The sequence below is a fragment of the Colossoma macropomum genome, unplaced genomic scaffold (genome assembly GCF_904425465.1).
Source record: "Colossoma macropomum unplaced genomic scaffold, Colossoma_macropomum, whole genome shotgun sequence".
NCBI classification, from domain to species: domain Eukaryota; kingdom Metazoa; phylum Chordata; class Actinopteri; order Characiformes; family Serrasalmidae; genus Colossoma; species Colossoma macropomum.
In genome coordinates this window covers 3965687-3985687 of record NW_023494785.1, presented here as the reverse complement: position 1 = coordinate 3985687, position 20001 = coordinate 3965687, and the positions used below count along the sequence as shown (strand labels likewise).

General features: G+C 37.9%; 1 protein-coding gene and 1 long non-coding RNA gene across 2 annotated transcripts; both read left to right on the top strand.

Annotated features, from left to right (window-relative positions):
- Positions 1 to 1914: 1914 nt before the first annotated feature.
- On the top strand, positions 1915 to 5507 carry LOC118815436. The gene is made up of 4 exons (XR_005007805.1): positions 1915 to 2324; positions 2694 to 2845; positions 4693 to 4828; positions 5482 to 5507. It is a non-coding gene; the product is annotated as an uncharacterized LOC118815436 (long non-coding RNA).
- A 9102-nt stretch (positions 5508 to 14609) lies between these two features.
- On the top strand, positions 14610 to 19150 carry LOC118815426. The gene is made up of 5 exons (XM_036581539.1): positions 14610 to 15535; positions 15733 to 15783; positions 16596 to 16688; positions 16838 to 16930; positions 18579 to 19150. The coding sequence occupies exons 1-5, from the start codon at positions 14638 to 14640 to the stop codon at positions 18785 to 18787; spliced, it is 1344 nt and encodes a 447-aa protein (XP_036437432.1). The 5' UTR covers positions 14610 to 14637; the 3' UTR covers positions 18788 to 19150.
- Positions 19151 to 20001: the final 851 nt, after the last annotated feature.

The following is a 20001-nucleotide window of genomic DNA, read 5'->3' as shown; positions in this document are numbered from 1 at the left end:
AAGCCTTTATCTAGCATTAGACCATCTCTCGGTGAATGGCTATCCCTGTTGGTTTCCGCTGGTCACACACATGCTGCCCTTAAACATAATGACTACTGACATTGTTTCAGAGTCAAATTACCTTAGTGGGAAGAACCATGGGGTGGCATTTCCTCTTAGTCAGTGTGGCTCAGCATGGAGCAAGACCAATCTCTAACTCATTACACTGCAGGCTCATTACTGTGTTATTAATCATAAGATTTATTATTCACTAGCTACTATACATTATGCATAATCTACTATGAATATGAAGTATTCAGTATTTACTATAAAATATTTAGTAACTGCTATAATTTATTCAGCACTGCGATGGACTGGCGACCAGTCCAGGGTGTATCCTGCCTTCCGCCCAATGACAGCTGGGATAGACTCCAGCACCCCACCGCGACCCAGAAGGATAAGTGGTTTAGATGATGTATGTATGTATAATTTATTCAGTAAATGCTATAGATTATTTGGTATTTACTATGAATTGTTCAGTAACTACTATGAGATTTTCTGTATCTACTATAAATCATGCAGTAACTACTAAATGATTCAGTAGCTACTTTGAATTTTTTCAGTGTCGACTCTGAAACAATGTTTTTTTTATAATGTCTATAATGCTTTCCTTTTGCAGACTGGAATATTTCTATTTTTAGTCCATTTTCCATGTATATTCTAGCTTTTAGATGGCCTTTTTTAGAGCATGAGAATAATCACACCATGCAATCTCAGAAATAAAGGTAGTAAACTGTTTCTGGGTCAGTGCCCCTCTTGTCACTGGGGTGGGACTCTCAGGGGTCCATCTCAGTACCTTTAGTCAGGGAACATAACTGAACCATAATCCACTGAAATGATATGTTCTAAGCTGTACTGACTCCACACACCCCGTCTCGCCTCCAGGCTTTTATTTTACTGTTCTGTTTTAAAACATTCGGTTATGAAAAGGTACAAATACAAACTTTTCACCTGGAAACACTTATTTAAGATTCACAAACAGACCTTAAAACCACTGTTGTACCTTTGAGGGAACATTTACACTATTTGTACCTTGATGAACTAAAAACGTACCTGCACAGAACCTTCATTTCTAACAGCGTGGAGTGAGCTTTTTCTACCTAATTCACTGTTATCTATTAAGTAGAATGATAAGTATCAGATGACTCAGTCATATGATAAAACTCTGAAAAAAGACTGAATCAGATGGAGAGCTGATAAAAGTTGATAATTCTCGGTTTTCATTGAAACTACTAGCCGTGGAGGAGGTTATAATAAGTTTGATATGGTTCGTGTGGGGATTAAAATATGATATGAAACAAAGCCACTACTATAAATTATTAAAAACAACTACAAATTATTCAGAATCCAAAATTAGTCAATATCTACTGTTAAGTATTCAGTATGTACTATGAAATATCCAGTAGCTACTATAAATTATTCATTGTCTGGTATACATTTCTCAGTGTCCACTCTGTCCACAGAACAACTATGAAACTCATAAGTAACTCGTAAGTTCTGTAGTAATGAGAGTGAACTGAAGTTTGGACTCATATATGGACCCTTAGAGTTTAAAGGGTCTTTTGACCTGCCGTGGGGCGGACTGAACGCTTCTCAGCAGGTTTGCTCTTAAACATAGCTGAAGCCAAGAGTGGCTTGCCTGCTGTTCCAACAGTAGAAACCCCATCTGTCCAAGCATCTCCCTCTGCACGCGGGGTGTAAAACGCTTCTGGAATGTCAGGCTGGCTGACTGACGGGGGCTTCCTCTGAGGGAGAGAGTGAGCTTGATTAGCGGCTGTGGGGTTTGTTTATAGCAGCAGGTGGAGGGCTGCTTGCAGTGAGGCCGGTGGGTGGCAGAGAGAGGCAGATCCAGCCGGATACGAGCCGGTTTGTATGTGCGTGTGTGTGTGTGTGTGTGTGTGTGTGTTTGTTTTTATTACATGGTGGGGGCCGCAACACGTTAGCACACTCACAGTGTGGGGACCGAAAACATTGTGGGGACCAGTTTGCCGGTCCCCACAATGTTTTCAGCCAAAATGCGCCAGTTGACTCAGGAGACCATGCTGATATAGGTGGTGCAGTTTTTTTTTTGGACCCCACCATACGCAAAAACATGAGAAGTGTGTAAAAGCGTGCTTACACACATGCTCACCGATGCCCCCGGCGGTATCTTGGTGGTACTGCACCCTACCCTAAAAGTGTGCTTAGGATGCGGACCGTAAGCACACTTTCACTACTGCGCCTGCGCAACCCTGATACACGTCACTGAGTGCTGTGAACGCTGAATTAATCACTGCTACTACAAGGTAAACACAAATAAGACATATTAATGAAATAAATAGTTAGTTTTGTTAAACATATAAATATTACAATCAAGAAACCAAAACGTGAACAGTTTACAGTCAGATAAAAAATTATTGTCTCCTATTATATTGCATTGTAATATGCACTGCATTATAACAGTGAGTCAGTTAAAAGATAAACTACCAAAAGTTCCAAAGAAAATATAAAATATATAAGCATCAGCGTTATAAGGTCTTCAACATCGATACGTTCAGTATAATACATATATAAGTGTATATATAGTCAATTTTTAATGGTTTAAAGTACTCCGGTCGAACTTCTGGTCTAAGCTAATGTTATAACCTAATAGCTTTGTTTGTGTGCATACCGAGGTGAAGCTAAAATGGCGCCTGTAGTTTTTTCCGTTCTATATTGAATGGAACGAATGGGACTTGGAAGAACAAAAACTACACTTCCCATAATTCCCTCTGTCACGCCACGAAAGAGCTGAAGGATAGCTGCACTCAAGAAGCACCGATGTAAGGTAAGTTAAACTGGATTTTAAAACTCTTCATGGCTTAAATATATGCCTTTGCTCGCTAAGAGAAGGTTTTATGTTTGCTCTCGACTCAGTTTGTGTTATCTCGAGCAACTACAACATTTCAGGAGCTCATAACTCGTTAGCTAGCTAGCGTTAGTTAGCTCGATGCTAACGTGCTGTAAGACCCGCTGTTCGGTACCGTGAGGCGTTTTCAGTGATGTTTAGCTGTACAGGGTGAGAAAGTGGAGGACATTAGGCTGGGTTTGAGTAATTAGTGTTTTAAAAGGCTGAGAGTTCCGTGCGTGCGTAGTGGAGAGAGAGAAGGGGGGGCTGGAGAAGGGAGGGAGAAGGGAGAGAGAAGTGGGGGGGGGGCTGGTTAGCTGGATGTTAATGAGTAAGGTAAATTAAGCCGGATTTTAAAACTCTTCATAGCTTAAATATTTGCCTTTGCTCGCTAAGAGAAGGTTTTATGTTTGCTCTCGACTTAGACTCTGTGTTATCTCGAGCGACCACAACATTTCAGGAGCTCATAACTCGTTAGCTAGTTAGCTTGACGCTAACGCGCTGTAAGGCCCACTGTTTGGTAACGTGAGGCTTTTTCAGTGATATTTAGCTTTAGAGAGAGAGAGAGAGAGAGAGAGAGAGAGAGAGAGAGAGAGATTTGGTTGGTTTTGTGTAGTCAGAGGTTTAAAGGGCTGTGTGTTCCGTGCGTAGTGGTAATGGTAGTTATGGTGATGGTAATGAGCTATAAGGCCCACTTTTGTAACCTCAAGCTTAGTTTGTATGTTTGTAGTTTAGGGAGAAAAGTGTGTTGGATATTTTATTGGTTTCATGTGATCAAAGTTTTTAAAAAAGCTGTATGTACATTTTAGAGAGAGGAAGCTGTGTGGAGATTATCTTATTAATCTAACTTAGTTGAAAAATACAGCAGGGTAAGACTCACTGTTCTTACCAGGTATTTTATTAATTCAAATAATCGGAGTATTAAAAGGGCTGTGGGTTTTGTGCGTGTGTGTGCACAGAGAGAGAGAGAAAACAGCTGTCGAGCTTAACTGGATGACAATTGACTGCAAGGTGGGGCTGAAATATTTGGTAAAATATCTGATTGCAGGTTGTTCTGAAAAAGATTGTATCTGCTATTTGATCTGTTACTGATTTCAGTAAATGGAAGGCATGTGTTGTGGCCAAAAGACCAGCACATCCATTTTTTTTGGCCGAGGCTTGAACTCTGAAAGTAGTGTGCCAACCTGCCAGTTAATGGTGATTGTGTTGTCCTGTAGAGGTGGTTCAAAAGCTCTGTGTTAGGTTCAATTTCTGCACTTATAAATTCTTAAGACAGTGTTGTTCATCATGTAGGCTATGATTATTATTGTAACTCTTTGTGATTTGAAAATCATTTAATCTTTCAGGTGTACTATAAGGCTCACTGCCTCGCTATATGTTTAGTTGTAGAGAGAGACAGACAGTTTTGGAGAGGGAGACAGTAAGACGTGTGGAAAGAAAGAGGGAGAGTGAGGCACTGATCTACATTTGAGCTCTAAATATAAGAAGAGCTAATTCACACAGTTGCATTTAGGTCTACACTTACAGTAAATGAATGAATTAAGTTTTAATAAAATAATATATTACAAGCATTGTTTTTTTTATGGTTAGAACTCTTTTCTTTGCACTGGCCTATTATCAAGACCTCTTACTGGTTTAATCTTGTCTTAAGAGTCATTCCATTTAGCTTCTTTTCAAAATCATTTTTTAAAATTTCATATGAAAAATGCAAATTCTTGGCCATACAAATGTTTTTGCTGTTCCATGTGGCCTTGCTTTGAGTATGATTTGTCAACCTTCTGCTTCAGATACTCTCAGTTGCAGGAGGAGAAGATAAAATGAGACGGAGGAGGGTGAAACCACTTGATGAAGCAGTTCAGCATGTCACCAGTGCAACTGACAAGACTGATGTATTGGAGAGTAAATTAGTAAACCCTTATAAAGGTGGGTCTGGTGCAGCCTTTCTTGTGGTGAAGCCTTCAAGCAGCAGTAAGAAGCATCAGTTCTCTATTGTTGTGGTTTTGCCTGCATATTTACATTAAAATAAAGAAAAAAATTCCTCTTGCCAAATGTTAGTCGTTTTGGGGGCATGCAACTAAAATACGAACCGTTCAGCTGTCCAGAACACAAGTGTATATAGTAGTAGACTAGTTGTTTGTACCAATGAAATGCAGGTGAAACTCAGCTTAATAGTGTTTATAAAATGTGGTTATCTGCTGCTAAATGTTAGTTATGTTTTTGATACATTCATTTGAATATTTTTGTTTTATTATATTATCCACATTTGAATTGGCCACTCCCTGGTACAGTTCACTTTTCATTTGCGTGAGGTTAAAAAATTCTTTTCATCTATTTTGCTTGATTGCCATTTCCACAGTCCTCTGTGCTGAAGCTGGTTTATGTAATATTATGTACACTAAATTTAATGGTGGTGTATTAATTAAATTAGAAATTCAATTAGAAAGATGAATTGCCATACTGACACGATACATTTTAAAACAGTTAATCCACTGTCTTACAGTGCAGGATGTTCTTCTGTATCACAGCTGCTACAACATGCATATGATTTGTTTATCTTTATTTTACTTCTTTGACAGGTCGTGGTGTATTTGCCCTGGCTTCTGTGAATAAAGGAGATTTTGTGGTCGAATACAGAGGGGAACTGATAGACTTCCTTGAATCAGAGAGAAGGAGGAAGGTCTCCCGAATTACTGTATTTATGTTTGACTTCTTTTGGCAGAATAAACAGTGGTGGTAAGTTTCAGAGATTACATGTTAGTGATTATCATAGAAGGTATTTTGTAGAATATTTTTTTTGTCAAAAATTTAGCTTGTGGTTTTAAACTATTATTAACTATATGAAATGAAAATTTTGTAGTATTAGTATTAACTATACTAGATTATAGTTTGGATTTCAGTAGGGGTGGGCGATAAGGCCTTGAAATAATGTCAGTATTTTGGGATATTTTTGCAGTAACAATATTAACTAAAGAAAGCTCTGAAATTATTTCTGTTCATTTGAAATACTTTATTATATTCTGCTGCAGATAGTGAACTCTTAAATACAAATTCCAATAAATGTGCACTAAATTAACCTTCAAAAAACTGACAGTGAGAGTGATGCCCTTACATGGTGGAGGCTGCATAACTTCTTATTGTCAACAAGTTAGCCAGTAAATATCTGTGCATATCTCTGCCACCATGCATCTGCTGAGAGAGTATTTAGCACTGTTTGCAATATTGTAGCTTTTGAAGCCAGCGTCAGGGAACATGCTTGTTTTCTTGGTAAATAAAGATAGCAAACCACCTGTCAGAGGAGTTCAAACAAACATCTCAAATGTTTTAACAGATTATTTTATTCTACAGCGACATTATGCCAAAAAATAGTCTAGTGTCATTGGCTGTGTGTTTCAAGGTCAGCACAGCATGGGTCAAAGTTCAGCAAATTTGAATTCAGTGCAGAAAAAACACTCCATAAAAATGAATGGACGAGGTGCATGTAAAACCTTTTTACCATTATAATGTTAACATACTTTAACATAGCAGTTAGCTTGGCAGAGCGTGACTCTGAGAGCACAGCATTTGCATATGCTCCAGCGATTGTTGCCTGAGAGGCTATCTTTAGTTTGTTGGTTTGAGAAACCTTTGCTCATGTGCTCTCAGACTCACGCAGTTTCTGACACTCCTCACACTCAAGTGAGTGTCTTTGCTTTAGGTGATGGAATAAATTGCCAGCTTTTGTGGTCACAGTATTTTTGCACGTTTTGCAAATTACTGTTGTTTGTTTGGCGTCTAACCATATGTAGCCAAAAAACTTCCACACTACTGACACATCTCCCCTTTTAAAAACTAAGTTGTCCTCAGTGCTAGTGATACTATTCTCTGTATCACTGGCCCTGTTTAGGCACCATGAGCACAAGTCACGTGTGGTTACATCACAATAGCGGGATATGGCAAAATCCTATCGCATTTAAAAATATACCGGTGTTAGTATTATGTTGCCCACCCGTATATTTCAACAGTAGTGTTGTTAATGCTTATTGATTGTTGTGGCACTACTAACTATATGCAGTAATCTAATTCATACATAGAATACAATAAATGTATTTTTTTTTTTTTTGTTTTGTTTTTTTCATTTTTAAAGCGTTGATGCAACAAGAGAGGATGACACCCTTGGCCGACTTGTGAACGATGAGCACAAGGACCCCAACTGTAAAATGAAAAAGATCATTGTCCAGGGAAAACCGCATCTCTGCCTTTTTGCAATTAGAGATATAATGCCTGGAGAGGAAATAACCTACGACTATGGAGGAAGTGACTGGCCTTGGAGGAGAAAGGTTTGTAAGATGTGTTTGGAAAATATTTGAAATAGATTTTACTAGCTTAGCAGTATGATTGTCCTTTTAAAACCATGCCTTTTGGAAATGAAAGAGGTTTCAGGGTGCTTATCAGCATTTGAACAAAAGGTAACACTTTGAAAGCCCTTGCAACGTGTATTGCTGCCTTGAAATGGAGTGGAAGTTACATTTTCTAGAGATTAAATAGATTAGATAATCATTTAGATGATGGCTTAGCCTGAATTACATATTTTATAAGGATTTTGATGGAATCTTAGTGGAAACATTCAGTTGAGGTCATAAACATTAATCATCCACACTATTAATGCTATTAAAAATTATTAGCTGTTTAGTATGAGTCTTTAGTATGATAATATCAGTTGTTCTAAAGATTGTGGTTTTTTTTTTTATAAAGTCAAGTCAAGAGGCTTTTATTGTCATTCCATCTATGTACAAGTACACAGTGGAGCAAAATTACGTTCCTCCAGGAACAACACGGTGCAACAAGGAACAAAAAGTACAAAATTACAAAGTGTGAATGTGCATAGTGTGCAAACAAAAATTAAGCTAGAAACAATACAATGAATACAATAAATTAAACAGACAGACACAGTAAACAGACTGGACAGTGTAGCACCGACACAGCACAGACTCTCAGGACAACAAAAAATGCTGTTTACAACTATAAGACAGGTGAATGACATTATTAGCTTAATAGTGTGGCATTTTTTGGTGTGGGTATTTGTTGTTAACAAATGCTCTTCAGTTCTAAATGTTTAACTGTGATATTTTGAAATCTCTGTAGTCTGCATGTAAGGATACTGCTAACATGAAGGACAATGTTGAACCAAGCCGCTCAGCTTCAGGTCCTGTGACCAATGCTGGAGCTTCCACTTCTGACCTAAAGGTATTTAAAAAAAAAGTGTTTTTATATCCATAAAGTGATTGACATGTTTGCATTACAGTGTGTAGAAGATTGTTTCTTTAAAACTATTAGACAAGTGAATGACATTACTAGCCTAGTAATATGGCATTTTTGGTGTAGGTTATTGTCCTATTAGGTAGTTGTGAGTTGTGATGTGTAGGCTGTGTAGTTTGCATTACATGTACACTATGTGGTGTAGCCTGGGACAGCCTCATTTCTTTTGTATGAAATGCTGTTCAATTCTAAATGTTTAACTGTGATATTTGAAATCCCTGTAGCCTGCATGTAAGGACTCTGCTAACATGATGGATGTGGTTGAACCAAGCCGCTCAGCTTCAAGTCCTGTGACCAACTCTGGAGCTTCTTCTTCTGACTTAAAGGTATTTAAAAAAATGTTATGTCCATATAGTGAACAACTTGGTAGTTCTGTAGCTAATTATGGTCAATTGAAGTTACTTCAGGACTGATTTCATTTGTTGTCTGGTATAAATTTGTGAGAGTTAATTGTTTTTAAGTGAGGCCTTAGGGATGGTATTAGCTACACATGCTCTCGGGTTTCGCATTGTGGGGACCCTCTCAGGATAGAAATGTTTGAATGGTTTTGGTTACACCCACTGTCATGTTTAGCATAGTGGGGACCACATCTAAGGAGAACCTTCCACTATAGCAGTGGACTCTCAGGACAACATATAGACAACATTTCTGAACTACAGTGTAGGTTACCCTATGATTAATGTCATTCAGGGTCTCATATGAACTGGTAATAGTTTTCTGTTTTTAAACAAGTGTTTAAGGTTGATATTGGTCACACACACTGTCAGGTCTGCCATAGTGGGGACCACGTCTAGGTAGAACCTTGCACTATAGCAGTAGACTCACAGGACAATATGTAGACTTTGTTTCTGAATTACAGTGTAGGTTACCTTATGACTAGTGTCATTCAGGGTCTCATAGGAAACTATTACCAGTTCATGTTTTTAAACAAGTGTTTAAGGTTGATATAAGTCACACACACTGTCAGGTCTGCCATAGAGGGGACCACGTCTAGGTAGAACCTTGCACTATAGCATTAGACTCACAGGACAGTATGTAGACTTTGTTTCTGAATTACAGTTTAAATGCCCTCCTGAGCAATGTCATTCAGCGTCTGAAATGAAGTTGTTATAGTTTCCTCTTTGTACACGAGTCTGTAAGGTTGATATTGGTTACACACACTGTCAGGTTTAGTATAGTGGGGACCACGTCTAGTCAATGTGAACCAGCAGAGCAATGAACACACAGAAGAATATATGGTCTTTTGTTCTCAACAGCAGTTTGTCCTCTTTATAATTAATTTCTTTAAGGGTGTCATATGAATTTTTGATTCATATTAAGATTGATGTCATTTACACTCTGTCTTCTGTGACATGGTGGCTCCATGTCTGATTAACTTGACCCACTAAAGCAGCAGGCACTGATACAACATGGTGTGAAATTCTGTATTGCATTTTAAATACTGATGTACATGTTTTGTGAGGTTTATTGAAATGTTTAACTGTGATATTTGAAATCCCTTTAGCCTGCATGTGAGGACACTACTAACATGATGGACGACGTTGAACCATGCCACTCAGCTTCAAGTCCTCTGACCAACGCTGGAGCTTCCTCTTCTGACTTAAAGGTATTTAAAAAAGTGTAGACATACTTGCGTTACAGCATGTAATTACTGCATTGGTTTACACATGTATCAGTTGTTCGGAAGATTGTTTCTTTAGAACTATTAGACAAGTGAATGACTTTACTGGCCTAGTAATACTGCATTTTTTGGTGCAAGTTATTGTCTTATTAGGTAGTTATGATGTGTAGACTGTGTAGTTTGCATTACATGTACACTATTTGGTGTAGCCTGGGACAGCCTCATTTCTTTTGTATGAAATGCTGTTCAATTCTAAATATTTAACTGTATTATTTGAAATCCCTGTAGCCTGCATGTAAGGACTCTGCTAACATGATGGACGTGGTTGAACCAAGCCGCTCAGCTTCAAGTCCTGTGACCAACTCTGGAACTTCTTCTGGCTTAAAGGTATTTAAAAAAATGTTTTTGTATGCACGTAGTGATTGAACTACTTGGTAGTTCTGCAGCTATTTATGGTCAATTGAAGTTACTTCAGGACTGATTTCATTTGTTGTCTGGTATACATTTGTGAGGGTTAATTGTTTTTAAGTGTGGCCTTAGGGATAGTATTAGTTACACGTGCTCTCAGGTTTCGCATTGTGGGGACCCTCTCAGGATAGAAATGTTTGAATGGTTTTAGTTACATTCACTGTCAGATTTAGCATAGTGGGGACCACATCTAGGTCAAGACTTCCACTAAAGGAGTAGACATACAGGACAACATATAGACAACATTTTTGAACTACAGTGTAGGTTACCTTATGACTGTCATTCAGGGTCTCATATGAACTGAAAATTGTTTAAGGTTGATATTGGTCACACACACTGTCAGGTCTGCCATAGTGGGGTAGAACCTTGCACTATAGCATTAGACTCACAGGACAATATGTATACTTTGTTTCTGAATTACAGTTTAAATGCCCTCCTGAGCAATGTCATTCAACGTCTGAAATGAATTTGTAATAGTTTCCTCTTTGTACACGAGTCTGTAAGGTTGATATTGGTTACACACACTGTCAGGTCTGCCATAGTGGGGACCACGTCTAGGTAGAACCTTGCACTATAGCAGTAGACTCACAGGACAATATGTAGACTTTGTTTCTGAATTACAGTGTAGGTTACCTTATGACTAGTGTCATTCAGGGTCCCATAGGAAACTATTACCAGTTCATGTTTTTAAACAAGTGTTTAAGGTTGATATAAGTCACACACACTGTCAGGTCTTCCATAGTGGGGACCACGTCTAGGTAGAACCTTGCACTATAGCAGTAGACTCAGAGGACAATATGTAGACTTTGTTTCTGAATTACAGTTTAAATGCCCTTATGAGCAAGGTCATTCTGTGTCTGAAATGAATTTGTAATAGTTTCCTCTTTGTACTCAAGTCTGTAAGGTTGGTATTGGTTACACACACTGTCAGGTTTAGTATAGTGGGGACCACGTCTAGGTAGAGACTTCCACTAAAGCAGTAGACTCACAGGACAACATATAGACATTTCTGAACTACAGTGAAGGTTACCTTATGATTAATGTCATTCAGGGTCTCATATGAACTGGTAATAGTTTCCTGTTTTTAAACAAGTGTTTAAGGTTGATATTGGTTACACACACTGTCAGGTTTAGTATAGTGGGGACCACGTCTAGTCAACCTGAACCAGCAGAGCAGTGAACACTGAAGAATATATGGTCTATTGTTCTCAACAGAAGTTTGTCCTCTTTATAATTAATTCCTTTAAGGGTGTCATGAATTTTTGATTCATATTAAGATTGATGTCATTAACACTCTGTCTTTCATAACATGGTGGCTCCATGTCTGGTTAACTTGACCCACTAAAGCAGCAGACTCTGATAAAATATGGTGTGAAATTCTGTATTAGTTACACATGCTCTCAGGTCTCGCATTGTGGGGACCATCTCAGGATAGAAATGTTTGAATGGTTTTGGTTACACTCACTGTCATGTTTAGCATAGTGGGGACCACATCTAAGGAGAACCTTCCACTATAGCAGTGGACTCTCAGGACAACATATAGACAACATTTCTGAACTACAGTGTAGGTTACCCTATGATTAATGTCATTCAGGGTCTCATATGATCTGGTAATAGTTTTCTGTTTTTATACAAGTGTTTAAGGTTGATATTGGTCACACACACTGTCAGGTCTGCCATAGTGGGGACCACGTCTAGGTAGAACCTTGCACTATAGCAGTAGACTCACAGGACAATATGTAGACTTTATTTCTGAATTACAGTTTAAATGCCCTCATGAGCAATGTCATTCAGTCTCTGAAATGAATTTGTAATAGTTTCCTCTTTGTACACGAGTCTGAAAGTTTGGTATTGGTTACACACACTGTCAGGTTTAGTATAGTGGGGACCACGTCTAGTCAATGTGAACCAGCAGAGCAGTGAACACATAAAAGAACATATGGTCTGTTGTACTCAATAGCAGTTTTTACTCTCATAATTAATCCCATTATGGGTGTAATATGAATTTTTGATTCATGTTAAGATTGATGTCATTTACACACTCTTTTCTATAACGTTGTATCTCTGTGTCTGGTTAACTTGAAGCAGCAGACACTGATAAAACATGGTGTGAAATTCTGTAGTGCCTTTTAAATAATGATATACTTGTGTTTGAGATGTATTGAAATGTTTAACTGTGATATTTGAAACTCCTGTAGCCTGAATATGAGGACGCTGCTAACGTGATGACCGTAGTTGAATCAAGCCACTCAGCTTCAGGTCCTGTGACCAATGCTCGAACTTCCTTAAAGGTATTTAAAAGTGTTTTCATATTCTGACATCAGTTTTTTTGGTGTCAGCTTAATAAGCAATACCCACTAAATTATTACATATCGTTAATAATATTTGTATTGTTTTCGTAATGGTGGAATACAGCATGCTGTAGTTAAACACTGGAAAAAAAATAGAAGCAATTTCTTCTGTTTTATTTTTCTGACCTTAACCTCTCTTTTAAGGGTCTGTATGAACTCTCAGAAAAATAAAAGCATTCTGTTAGGCCTGACTCTTTTTGTACCACACAATTAAATGTCTAATGGATCAATAATCTGGCAGTATTACTCAACAAATATAAATTTTAAATATCAGATTTTCCACAATACGTTGACTGTTAAATTGGCGTTACCCATTACTCCACGTTTATTCTGATTTAGAGGTTGAACATGGTTGAAATTGAATATCCTTGCGTTATAATTAAACTGCTTTAAAATAAGCACATTATAGTTTTAAAATAATATTCTTTTGATAATTGCAGTGGATTCTATTTCTTGCATTTATTCATTTTGGTGTAAATCTTCTGTTTATTTTCTAGGATTATTAGTTGAACAATAAGTATCGAGTGCCTTAAATGAATTACAGTATTGTTTTTCTTAGATACAAGAGAAGACTTCTGATTATTCAGATGACCTTTTTGACTCCACTGATGATAATTACAACTCCAGTAAAAGCAGTATGGACAATAATCATGCAGGTGCTGATAAGGTCAGAAAATTGGAACACACATGGGCTGGGAACACACTAAGAAAACGACAAAGCAGTCAAGTAAGTCTTAAATTTCTCATTTCATATTTTACATTTCATCAGACAGGATTATATGTGGTTCAGGATTTCATTAGTTAAATTGTCACTGTTTTTTAAGTTCAGAGGGAAGAGTCCTGATAACTCGGATGAGTGTATTGACACCAATGAGGAGCTGTCTGATCACAGTGAAGGGAGTGAGGAAGAATATATTCCAGATACCTCAGAAGATAGTTCAGACAGTAGCACAATTTTTCCATCGTCAAAGTGCAAAAGAAGGCCCCTTGCTTGTCCACTTCAGAGCACTAGTACAAGCCCAAACCCACTTTGTCAGAACATTATCAGCAGCTCTACCTCTCAGATTCAGAGCAGCAGCGGAAACGGTGAACTTCAGAGCAGTAGTGACACTCAGAACTCTCGCAGCTGTGATAAAACACTTAATCCAGACAGCACATCATTTGTTGACCAAGAAAGCACAAGTCACTCAGTGATTATTCCTGCTGTAAGCAAAAAGAGTGATGGTGGGAGAGTGTATGACAAAAAACAGCACTGCTTGTTCTGTGGCTTAGCTTTTTCCAAACTTGCAAGACACCTGGAGCGTAAACATTCCAAAGAGGTGGAGGTAGCGAAGGCACTAAGTCATCCAAAGGGATCCAAAAAAAGGAGAATGCAGTTAGAGTATCTGCGTAACAAAGGTAATTTTGAGCACAATTCTGTTGTATTGAAAACAGGCAAAGGAAAACTAGTTCCTCGCAAGTTACCAAAAAAACTCTCAGATGGTGAAGAGTTTATTCCTTGTGTTCACTGTCAGGGATTGTTTTTAAAGAAAACATTGTGGCGACATGTTAAAGTCTGCAAATTCAAGCCTGGTGACTCCACACCTAAACCTGGAAAAACCCGTGTCCAGGCTCTGTGCTCTTTCGCGACACCTCCCCCACCAGGTGTAACTGATGGTGTTTGGAAGCTTATAAGTGCCATGAATCAAGATAGAGTGGCTCTTGCAGTCCGGAATGACCAGTGTATAATTGATTTTGGAAAGCATCTGTATAATAAGTATGGATCGCAGGTTAAAATGCACGAATACATCCGTCAGAAGATGAGAGAGCTTGGAAGACTCCAAATATGCACACAAGAGGTCACACCCCTTAAGTGTATTAAAGATCTTATCCGTCCTGAAAACTTCATGCATACAGTCACTGCAGTTAAGCAGACAGCTGGTTACAACAAAGACACAAATAAATATGAATCAGCAAGTGTAGCCGTGAAACTTGGGCATAGCCTGAACAGAATTGCTATGCTTGTTGAAAGCAATGCCACCATAGAAGGAGACAAAGCAACAGCAAAAGAGGCCAGCAGCTTCCAGAAAATCTATAGCTCCAGATGGCATGAGTATATTTCAGCCACAGCTCGGCGAACACTGGAGGAAGCCAAATGGAACTCTCCTCAGTTGCTTCCATTCACCGAAGATGTTAAACGTCTTCACTTGTATCTTGATGAGCAAGAGCACCATTACCGTAAAATGCTGTCAGCGGAGCCTTCATCTCAGCACTGGTCACAATTAGCAAAGGTCACACTGACGCAAATGATGCTGTTTAATCGGAGACGTGAAGGAGAAGTTTCTCACATGCCCTTGTCTGCATACACTTCCAGAGATGCATCAGATCCTCATCCAGATGTTTGCCTGGCCCTCTCAGAATTGGAAAAGAAGCTCTGTCAACACTTCAAACGAATAGAGATCAGAGGCAAAAGAGGCAGGAAGGTTGCTGTTCTTGTAACTCCAACAATGCAAGAATCACTTGACGTGCTCGTAAAGAATCGAAGTAAATGTGGAGTACTTCAGGAAAATATCTACCTCTTTGCACGCCCTTTTGCAATGACCTGCTTTCGAGGCTCAGACTGTATCCGGGATTTTGCAAAGGCTTCTGGTGTGAAAAATCCCAGCACACTCACCTCTACAAAGTTAAGAAAACAGATTGGAACCCTCTCGGAAGTGTTAAACCTCAGCAACACAGAGCTGGATCAGTTGGCTGATTTTCTAGGCCATGACATTCGTGTGCATCGTCAGTTTTACCGCTTACCTGAGGGCACCCTCCAACTGGCTAAACTGAGCAAAATTCTCCTAGCATTTGAGAAGGGTCGCTTGACAGAATTCAAGGGGAGGAATCTTGATGAAATCAACATTGATCCTGATGGTACAATACACCACACAATTAGTCGTTCTTACAACACACAGTGATTTTATGATTTTTTGTTGCCATACAGAGTTTCAGAACACTGAGTGTAAAATAATTTGTGATATCTTTTGAATCGAACACATGCTATAACTTGCATACCTCAGAGTATGGTTATTACAACTTTTTTTATTTGTACTCTCTTTTTCTGCCTTTAGAGCAAGTTACAGTGGACAGTGAATTGGAAGAGCCTGAAAGCAGTACGACCGGTAAGTGGTTAACATACCCCAATCTTTTTTTTTTCTTTAATATTATCCTCAGAATTAAGGTAGTAAATGTTTATGACTTTCTGTACAGTTCTGGATTTATTGCATTCCAAGGTCCTCAGTACTTTTGCCTGACAGATCTTGACCCTGAATTTAGTAATCTTGTTTTTAAGCTAATTTATACATTTGATCTAAAACTACTCGTCAGAAAAACTTGTGAATGTACTTACATAGAAGGGGTATTTTAAAATGCATTTGTTACAGGATTTTTCTGATTGACCAAAAATGCAGCAAATTCATGATGAAGTGCATACAGTCAGTGTATTTATGTATATTTCAAAATGCACATTTTTACACTTTTTACAGGACTTGGGGTATATTACAGCGTAGCTGTATTGTGCGGTATATGTGTGTTATGTAAATGCTGTAATAGAGCAGTAGTATTTCAACAGCACGAGTGAGGTAAAGCTTCACGTTAGTGAATATGCCAAAGATAGCAGTTTAGGAGAGTTTAGAAACTTCATTCAGGTATTTCTGGACTGAATTCTACAGTACTGTTTGCCTAATGACAGGGGGAGAAATAAGTAATGTGTGTGGTGTCTGTTCTGTTGTTTTGACAAACAGAATGGTCATGGGAGTTCTCTTGGTCTGCTAATTTTAGTGTTTTCCTTGCTGTAACACACCAACTTCTACTCAGTATTAGTTGAATCAAATGTATTACAACAGCAAACAAGAAAAATGACGGGGCAGGAGCATTACAGGAGCAGGATATGGCAGAATGATGCTAGGTGTTTACATTTACATGGCTTTATCAGAGTGTGATGCACCCATGTCATTGCCACAAGACAATGCAGGGCAATTTGACGAGGAGGGAGACCAAGTGCTGAGGTCAAACAAAAAAGTGAGAGGTAAGGTCATTAACCAAAGATTTTAAACTTTTATATTTGTTTACATATGTGATGAATTGGACTTATCAGGTATATTAGAATAGGGAAGGCAGGAAGGAAAATATAATGCCAAAAATGTATTAATCTTCTCTTTCCTTTCTTATTTTCAGAGTGTGATGCAACTTTGTCCTTACCACAAGTCAGTGCAGGGCTAAATGACGGTGAGACAGGCCAATTGCTGAGGTCAATTAAAAGAAAGAGAGGTAAGGTCATTATCCAAAGATGATTCTTTAGTGTTTATGTTTGTACACAGAACGTGTACAGTCTGTCGGTTAGACCTATGCGTAATGATGGTTAACAGAGTTAATTTACCAAATCTGTTGTTTGTTTTTTTTTTTTATTTATTTCATACAAACCACAGCAAGACAGTGATATTCCCACATGTGAACATGACTGAACAGTCACGCAAACAACCTTAGGTAAAACAGCTTTAAAGATAAAGGTTGTGCAAGCGGCCTCAAATGGTAAAAATTTTACGAATCTTAAACTTCAGCTTATTTTTTTTACTTATTTTGTTTATTGTTATTATTGTTATGCTTGTGAATACTTTTTTTAAAATAAAAACATAAAGCAAAGAGTCTGAGACCACGTTAGAAATTTGGGATTTAGTCAAAATTATAAATGAACAAAAGATTTTTGAAAATTTTAAAACAAAGCAAAGCTATGACTAAGTAAAATGAAGAAGAAATATGCAAGGTTTGGCACTTTTTTTGGTCACTATTACAGTGTTAAGGTCTTTGTATAAAATGTCAGATTGTTTTGTAGTCTTATCTCTTGAAGCTTGTGTTCATATGACTCTCAGGTGCATTTGATCTACTCATCAGATGCTTTTACACAAACTTGTAGAGTCCATGCCAGCTTGACAACACATGCTGTCATTAAAGCAAATGGGGACATACTGTACAAAATACTTTTCACACAGTCATGCTGATAAAATTTTTAATTAAAAACTTGGCAATAAGTTACAAAACAATGCAAAATAGAAGCATTTTCACTAGTGGTATGACTTTTGGATTCCACTTTATACATATAAATTACAACCCTGATCCAGTTTAACTGTTTACTGCGGCTATATTCCACATACAGTCTCCTCTAAAAGTTTTGGAATGTAAAGGCCAATTCTTTTGTGTTTTTGCTCAGAAGATTAATATGAGATGATAGATCAGAATTTCATTTTTCATTCATAGATCAGCTTTTATTTTCTGATATTTACATCTAGATGTCAGAATATGGCAACTTTTGTTTGAACCCACCCATTTTTCCAGTTAGCAAACATATTAGAACATGTGACTAACAGGTGTTTCTTGCATTAACCGGACCTTTACCAAATTGAGCAGCATTTCACCTCCTGAAAAGGAGAACGAAGGGAGAAACCCCCCAAAAAATTAACAACTGAAAGAAGTTGTGGTAAAAAGCCTGGAAAAGCATCACAAAAGAAGAATGTAACAGTTTGGTGATGTCAGTGGGTCACCAGCTTGATGCAGTTACTGCAAGCAAGGGATACACAACAAAATATAAAGTGTTATCTGCTTTAATTTACTTTAAGACTCTGTTACTATAAATTTGCTGACCTAAAAATTGGGTGGTCTGCCATCAAAGGTGCCCTGTTCTAAGTTGTTCAACACATCAAGATGTAAATATCAGAAAATAAAAGTTGAAATTCTAAACTGTCATCTCATTCATTTTTTGGTCATTTTTTAAAAATTCCTGTAAAATGACAGCAAACGCAATCAATTCTGAAATAAATTATGCCGTTTGTGCCAAATGCATGTTTGATTAAAGATCAAAGCTTTGATGACATTTTATGCATACGAAAATTTCTTTTGATTTGTTTGTTTTTTTATCTCTTAGGTCCCTGTAAGAGAACACCCTGGAGTGTTAATGAAATCCATGCTGTGGAGAACCACATGATGAGGTTCATTCAAAGCTGGAAAGTTCCAGGAAAAGCTGACTGTGTTCGCTGTATAGAAGCTGAACCACTGGCACTTAAAAACAGAGACTGGTTAGCTGTTAAGTTCTACGTAAAAAATCGCATCACAGCATTGCAGAGACAGGTGTAAGACTTGGTCAACACATACTGTATCTTGAATGGAGAATCTCCAGAGCTTTATTATTTAACTTAAATTGTTAATTTTGATGGTTTTCTTTGGTCTGGTTAATCTGGTCATGTGGACAAGGTTGTTCAAGGTAAAAGGTTTATTGCAAGATGCATATTTGTTAGAGTTGCTGCAGTATGTTCTTAACTTTTCTACATCTAATACCTATTCTGCTACTAATAAATACGTCTCTAAACTAATGCATCTATCTGGAATAGTAATTTTGTTTGCATTAAGAAGAAAAAAGCAATGTTCCTTCTCAGCATGGAACTGGTCCTCACAAAGAATGAAAACGGGTGATGTGTGTAATGATGGTCCTCAGATATACTCAATACCTGAAATGTCCCCACAAGTGACCTCCAGGTCAGGTCAGAATCCATTATGGTGAGATATTTGAAATTTGAAGTGATATTATGATTCACAAGTGCATTTTGACAAAGCATGATTTTTTTCAAGTCTGTAGGACCTTTGGAAAGGGTGGTCCCCACAATGTGACAATTCCTCCAGGTGACCCCCACAATTCACAAAAACAAGTATGTGTGTGAATGTGTGTGTGTGCGGTTTTCTGCGGTTAAACATCACCACTGACAGATTGCTTTACAAGGCCGAAGGTTTGGCGGCAAGTAGCCCCCAGAGGCAGCACTCAGCTGAAGATGCTGTTGAAGAGAAGTGTGCTCAGGAGGGAACTCAAACGAGGAGCATTTGAAGGGCACTTGCATGCAGATTCAAGTGCGAAACAAGATAGAGATTCAAGCTATTGTGTCATTTACACATTCATGGTCAATTCATGGTTGAATTATGTTGCTAAATCTCAGCTATGAACCCATAGAAATGTATAGGTATTACAGTTTGGCTATACTTTTCAAAGACAAATTTTTAAAATTTCTGCATAATTCAGTCACTGATATGTGAAGTGTTTTGATGTGAAATGGTTCACTGCAGAGAAACGTACTGACCCTGATTTCTTCATAGTGGTGGTGATTGGAACCAGGGGTCACAATGACTACAACACTAATATAGACATTTTATTTACTATCCACAACCCCAAAAAATGAGTTTTCTTTGGGGACAATTTTATTTATTACATCCTGCATGTACCTGTTTGGTGGATTAAAAATTAGAAATATTTTAGGCCAAAACCTAAAAAAAAAAAATCCTAAAACTATGATAAAACAATG